At 42.0% G+C, this 11,631-nt stretch overlaps 1 protein-coding gene across 1 annotated transcript in view; it reads left to right on the forward strand.

Moving 5' to 3' along the window:
- Positions 1 to 10,625, forward strand: part of LOC142312879 (uncharacterized) — a 266,832-nt gene extending 256,207 nt beyond the window's left edge. The window contains exon 41 of the mRNA XM_075351863.1: positions 9,177 to 10,625. Within this exon, the coding sequence (XP_075207978.1) occupies positions 9,177 to 10,432 (1,256 nt within the window). The 3' untranslated portion in view covers positions 10,433 to 10,625. The remainder of the gene's footprint in view (positions 1 to 9,176) is intronic.
- The last annotated feature ends 1,006 nt before the right edge of the window (positions 10,626 to 11,631 follow it).

Here is an 11,631-nt window from a genome sequence, read left to right on the forward strand (position 1 = left end):
ACATCAGCGATGAAGTGGTAGCTCCTGTATGGCTGCAGCCGACGCCATTACCACATGCCATGTGGTCTGGGCCAGGGTAGTGGCTATAAGAGGTCCGTAGCTCTGCCCATCAGGGCGCGAGCGTCACATACTGCATGCTGACAGCAAAGGCTGCTTTCCTGGCTGTCAGAGTGAGTGGGTTCCATGCGCCATTTTAGTCTGCAGTGCCAGTGGCAGACTTGTGTATATGTGCCAGTGTGAATCTGATTTTAGGGCAGGCGCCGGTACCAGGTATTCGTATCTAGGTACAAGCTGGGTCTCGACACGGTGAGGGTCAGAGTCCTTATGGTCTGACGTGCCCCCTACGCACATGACCAGTCTACAGTGTCAGGGGCCTTCACGGTCTAACATGCCCTGTACGCACATGACCGGCTCAGTGGCGTTAATACCTGCCCGGCGGACTTGGGGCGACGATTGATATATTATTTAATATTCAATCGTCCCCTCTGTAACAACACACATGCACACACATATACACACACATATACATATAAAAAATGCACTCACACATGTGCACACACATAATATATATATATATATATATATATATATATATATATATATTACACACACACACACACACACACACAGTGCAGAATTATTAGGCAAGTTGTATTTCAGAGGATTTTTATAATTGTTGATCAACAACTATGTTCTCAATCAACCCAAAAGACTCATAAATATCAGAGCTTAAAATTTTTGGAAGTTGGAGTGGGTTTTTTTTAGATTTGGCTATCTTAGGAGGATATCTGTTTGTGCAGGTAACTATTACTGTGCAGAATTATTAGGCAACTTAATAAAAACCAAATATATTCCCATCTCACTTGTTTATTTTCACCAGGTAAACCAATATAACTGCACAAAATTTAGAAATAAACATCTCTGACATGCAAAAACCCCAAAAAATTAGTGACCAATATAGCCACCTTACTTTATGATGATACTCAACAGCCTACCATCCATAGATTCTGTCAGTTGCTTGATATGTTTACGATCAACATCGCATGCAGCAGCCAACACAGCCTCCCAGACACTGTTCCGAGAGGTGTACTGTTTTCCCTCCCTGTAGATCTTACATTTTATGAGGGACCACAGGTTCTCTATGTCAGGGTTCCCCAACTCCAGTCCTCAAGGCCCACCAACAGTGCATGTTTTCAGGATTTCCTTAGCATTGCACTGCTGTTGGAAGCAGCACCTGGGCAGGTAATTACATTAACACCTGTGCAATACTAAGGAAATCCCAAAAACCTGCACTGTTGGTGGGCCTTGAGGACTGGAGTTGGGGACCTCTGCTCTATGTGGTTCAGATCGGGTGAACAAGGGGGCCATGTCATTATTTTTTTCATCTATTAGACCCTTACTGGACAGCCACACTGTGGAGTAGTTGGATGCATGTGATGCAGCATTGTCCTGCATGGAAATCATATTTTTCTACTGACTTCTTCCTGTACCACTGCTTGAAGAAGTTGTTTTCCAGAAACTGGGAGTTGAGCTTCATTCCATCCTCAACCCAAAAAAGTCCCACAAGTTCATCTTTGATGATACCAGCCCATACCAGTACCCCACCTCCACCTTGCTGCCGTCTGAGTCGGAATAGAGCTCTCTGCCCTTTACTGATCCAGCCACTGGCCCATCCATCTGGCCATCAAGAGTCACTCTCATTTCATCAGTCCATAAAACCTTTGAAAAATCAGTCTTAAGATATTTCTTGGCCCAGTCTTGACATTTTATCTTATGTTTCTTGTTCAAAGGTGGTCGTTTTTCAGCCTTCCCTACCTTGGCCATGTCCCTGAGTATGGCGCCCCTTGTGCTTTTTGATACTCTAGTAACGTTGGAGCTCTGAAATATGGCCAAACTGGTAGCAAATGGCATCTTGGCAGCTTCAAGCTTGATTTTCCTCAATTCATGGGCAGTTATTTTGCGCCTTTTTTGCCCAACACGCTTCTTGCGACCCAGTTGGCTATTTGCTATGAAACGCTTGATTGTTCGGTGATCACGCTTCAAAAGTTTGGCAATTTCAAGACTGCTGCATCCCTCTGCAAAGACATCTCACATGTTTGGACTTTTCAGAGCCCGTCAAATCTCCCGTCTGACCCATTTTACCAAAGGAAAGGAAGTTGCCTAATAATTAGGCACACCTTATATAGGGTATTGATGTCATTACACCACACCCCTCCTCATTACAGAGATGCACATCACCTGATTTACTTAATTGGTAGTTGGCTCTCAAGCCTATACAGCTTGGAGTAAGGACAACATGTATAAAAAGTATCATGTGATCAAAATACTCATTTGCCTAATAATTCTGCACACAGTGTATACACACACACATATATATATATACATATACACACACACACGAAGTCCAAATACAATGGAAAAGCAGCTGGGAGGGTCCTACTAAGAGGAGCACTTACAACATGCAGAGGTACTCAAATGGCAAAGCGAAAACAGGAGAAAGAACAAGTAATAATGCTTCAATTGTATTTTATTATCATAAATATTTCCATTTGCAGAAAGCAAGTCAAATAGAAACATAGTGGCACAAACATGAGGAAGGGATGTTAAAAAGAGCACTTGAATAACCTGTCATGCATGAAAAGATCACACTAAAAATGGATATGAAACTGGGAACAATACTTCATCAGAAAATCTTATGTTGGACAGTATGATAAACCAATTCTAATTGATAATTGAGGATTGTTACACCAAAAACATCCAAATGTGTTACCGATAAAAAGGTGAGGTACCAGAAAAATAGCACTGATGAAGAGAATGTCATTAATAAAACTTATCATATAGTAATTATAACTGACATCTCAAAATTATTACACCAGAGCAGTTAGACATAAGGTGGCTTTACACGCTACGAGATCGCTTAAGCGATCTCGTTGGGGGTCACGTAATTTGTGACGCACATCCGGCTGCTTTAGTGGTGTCGTTGTGTGTGACACCTATGAGCAATTTTGAATCGTCGCAAAAACGTTCAAAATCGCTCAATCTTGACATGCCCCCCTATTCCCAATTATCATTGCTGCTGCAGTAACAATGTTGTTTGTCATTCCTGCGGCAGCACGCATCGCTGTGTGTGACGCCACTGGAACGACAAACATCTCCTACCTGCGTCCACCGGAAAAGGAGGAAGGAAGGAGGAGGGCGGCATGTTCCGGCCGCTCATCTCCTCCCCTCCTTTTCTATTGGGCGGCGGTTCAGTGACTCTGCTGTGACGTCGCTGTGATGCTGAACGAACCGCCCCTTAAAAAGGAGGTGATTCGCCGGTCACAGCGACGTCGCTGCACAGGTATGTGCGTGTGACGCTGCCGTAGCTACGGCAGCGATTACTACATATCGTTACAACGACGGGGGCGGGTGCTATCGCGCTTGACATCGCTAGCAATTGCTAGCGATGTCGTAGCGTGTAAAGCAGCCCTAAGTTGATTAGTGCTTGAATGGGACATAGGAGACCAAGGGTAAATGAGACCCTAGGTTTGTTGTATTTCAGCACCTAGACTAAGATAACTTGATTCATATGATGTTACATCTGGATACTCTTCCTTGGATGTTTATATTGGAACTTGCATAAAGACTGGACTGGACTGGATGTGGATCACTTCAATGGCATGCACTCTGCGATATGGATCTTAATTATATTAATATTTTATTACATTGCGGTTTTATATAAGTGTCTTTGCATTGTCCCATATTGTATATCTACCTTGTCTCCTTTGTTGTTTGAGTCCTCTTGTCATCTTCCTTACATTTACTCCCCGTCATTTGATGTGCGCATGCATGCGTGGCACTGCTGGCTCGTGTTCCTCCCGGCCGTCTCTGGTTGGTGTCTGCGCATGCTCGGGAGCTATGGAGACGCGTCCCCGCGCATGACGGCTTATGAATGTCCTCGGGCACGGGCGGTGTCATGTGCACATGCGCCGCTACAATCTAATGACATGATACAGCTGCAATGAATCACTGACGGCTATTTAAACCTGATGCTCAGAGAGCACATTCACTCCCTGATGAAGCAAGAGTTCACATCTCTGTGAAATGTACGTCGGAGTCTGCTTTAGGGGTTAACCTTTGGGCTTTTCTATTTTACACTGTGTTATTGGTACGTAAGAACTACTCTGTATATGTATTATACATGCTCTGTGTTACCCTCAGCTCCTTTTGCTTGATTAGCACCAAGTTCTTTTAATTCATTTGTCTTGGTGTAACAATCTATGGTAATTATTACCCTGGTGGGCTCTGTTTTACCTAAACAATTATGCTATTTCAATCTAGTTGTTATTGTGTAACAATCCGGCTACCTTAAAGCCCCGTCACACTAAGCAACATCGCTAGCAACATCGCTGCTAACGAACAACTTTTGTGATGTTGCTAGTGATGTTGCTGTGTGTGACATCCAGCAACAACCTGGCCCCTGCTGTGAGGTCGTTGCTTGTTGCTGAATGTCCTGGGCCATTTTTTAGTTGTTGCTGTCCCGCTGTGAAGCACAGATCGCTGTGTGTGACAGCGAGACAGCAACAACTAAATGTGCAGGCAGCAGGAGCCGGCTTCTGCGGAGGCTGGTAACCAATGTAAACATCGGGTAACCAAGAAGCCCTGTCCTTGGTTACCCGATATTTACCTTCGATACCAGCCTCCGCCGCTCTCACTGTCAGTGCCGGCTCCTGCTCTGTGCACATGTAGCTAGCTGCAGGACACATCGGGTTAATTAACCCGATGTGTGCTGTAGCTAGGAGAGCAGGGAGCCAGCGCTAAGCAGTGTGCACTGCTCCCTGCTCTGTGCACATGTAGCTGCAGCACACATCGGGTAATTAACCCGATGTGTGCTGTAACTAGGAGAGCAGGGAGCCAGCGCTCAGTGTGCGCTGCTCCCTGCTCTCTGCACGTGTAGCTCCGTGCGGTGGTAACCAAGGTAAATATCGGGTTGGTTACCGATATTTACCTTAGTTACCAAGCGCAGCATCTTCCACGCGGCGCTGGGGGCTTGTCACTGGTTGCTGGTGAGCTCACCAGCAACTCGTGTAGCCACGCTCCAGCGATCCCTGCCAGGTCAGGTTGCTGGTGGGATCGCTGGAGCGTCGCAGTGTGACATCTCACCAGCAACCTCCTAGCAACTTACCAGCGATCCCTATCGTTGTTGGGATCGCTGGTAAGTTGCTTAGTGTGACGGTACCTTTAGGCTAAACATGTAACACTTTCATGTTTTCCTTATTAACTACTTCCATCCAATTGCATTAATATAACTTTTTTAGGTACTGGTGTTACCCTGGATTTTTTCCTTCCTACTTTAAGCACCAAGTTATCTTAGTCTAGGTGCTGAGGTACAACAAACCAAGGTTCTCATTTACCCTTGGTCTCCTCTGTCCCATTCAAGCACTAATCACCTTAGTCTAACTGCTCTGGTGTAACAATTTTGAGATGTCAGTTATAATTACTATATGCTAACTGTTATTTATTAATGACATTCTCTTCATCAGTTCTATTTTTCTGGTATCTCACCTTTTTATTGGTAACACATTTGGATGTTTCTGGTGTAACAATCCTCAATTATCAATTAGAATTGGTTTATCATACTGTCCAACATAAGATTTTCTGATGAAGTATTGTTCCCAGTTTCATATCCATTTTTAGTGTGATCTTTTCATGCATGACAGGTCATTCAAGTGCTCTTTTTAACATCCCTTCCTCATATTTGTATTTGACTTGCTTTCTCCAAATGGAAATATCTATGATAATAAAATGCAATTGAAGCATTATTACTCAGATGCCCATATATATATATATATATATATATATATATATATATATATATATATATATATATACGGTATATATATACACACACGGGTTGGTTTTTTTTTTACACATCCCACACACCATACACAATGTCCCGCAGATAGGTTCCTTGGGGTGGGGGGTCTCATGTGTGGCATTTCCACTGTTTAGCATCAGGGGCTCTTGAAATGCAACATGGCATCCGCTAACAATTCCAGGCAATTTTGCGTTTGAAAATTCAAATGGTGCTTTTTGCCTTCCGAGCCCCGCCGTGCGCCTAAACAGTGGTTTCCCCCCACATATGGAGTATCAGCGTACTCAGAAGAAATTTCCCAACACATTTTGAGGTCCATTTTATCTGTTGCCCTTGTGAAAATGAAAAAAAAATAGAGGCTAAGAGAACAATTTTGTGATACTTTTTTTTTTTTTTTTTTTTCCATTTTCACGGCACAACATTATAAAATTCACTGAAGCAACTGGGGGTTCAAAGTGTTCAGTGCACATCTACATAGGTTCCATGGGGGGGTCTAGTTTCCAAATTGGGGTCACTTGTGGGAAGTTTCCATTGTTTAGGCACCTCAGGGGGTCTCCAAACCCGACATAGCATCCGCTAATGATTCCAGCTAATTTTGCTTTCAAAAATTCAAATGGCGCTCCTTCCCTTCTGAGCCCCGCTGTACACCCAAACATTTGATTTCCACCACATACTGTATGCGGTATCTGTGTACTCATGAGAAATTGCATAATAAATTTTATGGTGCTTGTTTTCCTGATACCCTTGTGGGAAAAAAGCTGCCTTGTTGAAGTAACAATTTTGTGGTAAACATTTTTTATTTTTTTAATTTTCACGGCTGAACGTTATAACCTTTTGTGAAGCTCCCAGGGGTTCAAAGTGCTCATTCAAAATCTAGATATATTCCATGAAGGGTCTAGTTTCCAAAATGGGGTCACTTGAGGGGGAGCTCCATTGTTTAGGCACCTCAGGTAATCTCCAAACGCAACATGGCATACGCTAACGATGCCAGACAATTTTGTGTTTAAAAGTCAAATGACGCTCCTCCCCTTTCGAGTCCCGCTGTGCGCCCAAACATTTGATTTCCACCACATATGAGGTAGAAATTGCACAAGGAGAAATTGCACAATAAATTTTATGATGCATTTTTTCTTGATACCTTTGTGAAAATGCTAAATTTTATGGCTAAAGTAACATTTTTGTGTAAAATTAAAAAAAGTTTTTATTTTTTCCTTCCACATTACTTTTATTCCTGTGAAGCACCTAAATTGTTAATAAACTTTTTGGATATGGTTTTGAGTAGAGTGAAGGGTGCATTTTTTGAAATGGAGTCATTTTTGGGTATTTTCTGTCACCTAGGCCTCTCAAAGTCACTCCAAATGTGATCTGGTCGCTAAAAAAATTTTTTTTTGTACATTTTGTTGGAAAAATTAAAAATTGCTGATGAACTTTGAACCCTTCTAACTTTCTAACGAAAAAAAAATTGTTTTGAAAATTGCGCTGATGTAAAGTAGATATGTGGGAAATGTTATTTAATAACTATTTTGTGTGACATAAATCTCAGATTTATGGGCATTAAATTTCAAATTTTGAAAATTGCAAAACTTTTGCCAAATTTCTGAAATTTTAAAAAATAAACGCAAAAAAATATCGGCCTAAATTTAACACTTTCATGAAGTACAATATGTCACGAAAAAAACAATGTCAGAATCGTTAGGATCCGTTGAAGCGTTCCAGAGTTATTACCTCATAAAGGAACACTGGTCAGAATGGCGCAAAATGACGAGGTCAGTAAGGTCAAAATAGGCTGGGTGGGGAAGGGGTTAACCATTTAGTTTGTTATGGTTATGCTAACAGCAAAATGATGCAAACCACCAGAAAGCTTGGTGCTGGTAAACGAGGCAAGGGGTCCAAGAGATCTTTTATTCCCTTATTATTATTCACCATTTATTACCAGTACATAGATTTGGAATTCACAGCTTGAATTCTCTAGGTCACAAATACTCGACATGACAAATGCCATTGCTATCAGGGGACAGAAGGGGTACTTCTCACATAGCGAGATCACTGCTGAGTCACAGATTTTGTGACGTACCAGTGACCTCATCAGCGATCTCGCTGTGTGTGACACTAAGCAGCGACCTGGTCCCTGCTGTGAAATCACTGATCGTTACACACTGTTCTGGTTCATTTTTTGCTCGTTCGTCTCCCGCTGTGCAGCACACATCGGCGTGTTTGACGGCGGGAGACCAACAAGCACCGACTCTGCGTAAGCAGTGTACGCTGGTAACCAGGGTAAATATTGGGTAACTAAGCAAAACGCTTTGCTTGGTTACCTGATATTTACCCTGGTTACCAGCGTACGCCGCACTGGCTCCCTGCACACGTAGCCAGGGTAAATATTGGGTAACTAAGTAAAGCGCTTTGCTTAGTAACCAGATGTGTACCCTAACTACGTATACAGGGAGCCAGCGTGGGCAGCCTGTAAGCGGTGTACGCTAGTAACCAGGGTAACTATCGGGTAACCAAGCAAAGCGCTTTGCTTAGTTACCCGATATTTACCCTGGTTATCAAGCGCAGCATCGTTACACGAGTCGCTGGTGAGATCTGACTGTTTGACAGCTCACTAGCGACCCTGTAGCGACGTACCAGCGATCCTGACCAGGTTGTACCGTGGTTGGAATCGCTGGTACGTCTTTTAGTGTGACTGTACCCTAAGAAATGATCATAGATACCCAGAGGTCAGGAACACGGACATCTAAGCAGGAGAAGCATTGTAGGAACAAGTCAAGGTCCGTAATAGGCAACAGTTCAAGTCACTCAAAGACAGGGAAAAAAAATGAATCAAAGGTCAAGCATATACACAGATCTGGGGAAGAATTCAGAAGCTAGCTCAGGTAACAAACCAAGTCAGAGCCGAATGGAATCACTCACCATCGTAGAATAGAAACGGTGGTCTAAACTAATAACTGGCAAAGACGTCTGTACATGAGAGATTCTGCACTCTGATTGTCCAGAAAACTAGAGTTATCGATTGGACAAACAGACGGGTACACTGATATTCTGGGTGACCATATACGAGTATTGCATATACATCTTGCAGCATTACCACCAACTGGTGTGCAGTGCAGCGCAGAAGGCCAGTCTGGTGGCCTAACGTCATACTCTATTAGTCCCTGCTTTGAGGTCTACTATTATTTCCATTTGCTTGGGTGATAGTTACATTTTACTATTCTATATATTTAAATAATTTTTGTTGAAATGTTATAAAATGCATAACAAAAAATAATTTACAATATTTCAAGTTACTGTTGAAAAATAATATATATTTTTTTCTTGGCAGATGACTTTATAAACCGCTCAGACAGACATTTGTTATTGTCAGAATTTAAAGCAGAAGATCATACTATTACACCAGATACATATGAGGAGCATATCATTGTACCAGATTTAACTCCAGAACATCACAGCAAAAATCTATCATCTGAGTCTTTTCCACAGGTCCTATCCTCTGTTTCATTAAAGACTATTACGCAATATAAAAATCACAAAAGAGATGATAAACATAAAAAAACTCAAACAGTGGTGAAACCATTTTCATGTTCAGAATGTGACAAATCTTTTAGGTATAAATCAGAGCTTGTTAGACATCAGAAAATTCACACACGGGAGAAGTCATTTTCCTGTTCAGAATGTGACAAATATTTTAAGTATAAATCAGATCTTGTTAGACATCAGCAAATTCATACAGGGGAGAATCCATTTTCCTGTTCAGAATGTGGGAAATGTTGTAGCAATATATCAAGACTTGTTAGACATCAAAGAATTCACACAGGGGAAAAGCCATTTACTTGTTCAGAATGTGAGAAATGTTTTAATCAGAAAACTAATCTTGTTAAACATATGAAAATTCACACAGGGGAGAAGCCATTTTTATGTTCAGATTGTGGGAAATATTTTAAACAGAAATCAGAGCTTGTTACTCATCTCAGAACTCACACAGGGGAAAAGCCATTTTCATGTTCAGAATGTGGAAAATGCTTTTCAGTCAAAGCAAATCTTGCTACACATGAAAGAAGTCACACAGGGGAAAAGCCGTATTTTTGTTCTGAATGTGGAAAATGTTACAGTGTTAAATCAAGACTTGTTATACATCAGAGAAGTCACACAGGGGAGAAGCCATTTTCATGTTCCGAATGTGGGAAGTACTTTTACCGGAAATCGGCTTTAGCTGCACATCAGAAGATTCACTCAGGGCAGAAGCCATATGAATGTTCAGAATGTGGAAAATGTTTTATGATGAAAAACTATCTTGTTATACACCAGAGAACTCACACAAGGGAGAAACCATTTTCTTGTTCAGAATGTGGGAAATGTTTTATAGGGAAATCAAATCTTGTTATACATCAAAGAACTCATACAGGGGAGAAGCCATATTCATGTTCAGAATGTGGGAAACGTTTTCCAGAAAAATCAAAACTTGTTAAACATCAGAAAACTCACACAGGGGAGAAGTTATATTCATGTTCAGAATGTGGGAAATGTTTGATAGGGAAATCAAATCTTGTTATTCATCAATTAACGCATACAGGGAAGTAGTTGTGCTTTTAAATTGCACAAGAAAAAATATAACAATACAAACAAAACTGGTACACTAACTAGTTAGGAAATGTATAAAATTACTAATAAATACCTATTATTAAATAGTAAATAGACCCCAAATCTATATTCTATACACATGTACAGTTGAAATAAGAAGTTTACATCTACTATCTAAAAAGACACATATGCATGTTTTTTCACTATCTGATATGAAATCAGAATAAACCTTTCCTGTTTTAGGCCAATTAGGAACCAAAATTATTTATATTTGCCAAATGCCAGAATAGAGAGAGCGAGAATGTTTTAAAGGCATTTGTATTACTTTCTGCAAAGTCAAAAGTTTACATACACTAAGGGGTACTTTGCACACTACGACATCGCAAGCCGATGGTAGCGATGCTGAGCGCGATAGTCCCCGCCCCCGTCGCAGCTGCGATATCTTGTGATAGCTGCCGTAGCGAACAATATCGCTACGGCAGCTTCACATGCACTTACCTGCCCTGCGACGTCTCTCTGGCCGGCGACCCGCCTCCTTCCTAAGGGGGCAGGTCGTGCGATGTCACACGGCAGGCGGCCAATAGAAGCAGACGGGCTGAGAGGAGCGGGACGTAAACATCCCTCCCACCTCCGTCCTTCCGCATAGCCGGCGTGAGCTGCGGGACGCAGGTAAGGAGATGTTCCTCGCTCCTGCGGCTTCTCACACAGCGATGTGTGCTGCCGCAGGAACGAGGAATAACATCGTACCTGTCGCTGCCACGACATTATGGAAATGACCGACACTACACCGATGATACGATTTCGACGCTTTTGCGCTCGTTAATCGTATCAAAAACTATTTACACACTCCGATGTCGACAGCGACGCTGGATGTGCGTCACTTTCGATTTGACCCCACCGACATCGCAGCTGCGATGTCGTAGTGTGCAAAGTACCCCTAAGAGTACTATGCCTTTAAACAATATGGGACAGCCCATATGATGATGTCATGTCTTTCGAAGCTTCTTATAGGTTTATTGGCAACATCTTAGTGAATTAGAGACACACCTGTGGATGTATTTTAATCCACACCTGAAACACACTGCTTCTTTTTGTAGCATCATTGGAAAGTAAAAAGAAATCAGCCAAGATCTCAGAAAGAGAATTGTGGACTTGCACAATTCTGGTTCATCCTTGAGTGCAATTTCCAGATACCTGAA

This window comes from Anomaloglossus baeobatrachus, chromosome 5, assembly GCF_048569485.1.
Source record: "Anomaloglossus baeobatrachus isolate aAnoBae1 chromosome 5, aAnoBae1.hap1, whole genome shotgun sequence".
Lineage (NCBI taxonomy): Eukaryota > Metazoa > Chordata > Amphibia > Anura > Aromobatidae > Anomaloglossus > Anomaloglossus baeobatrachus.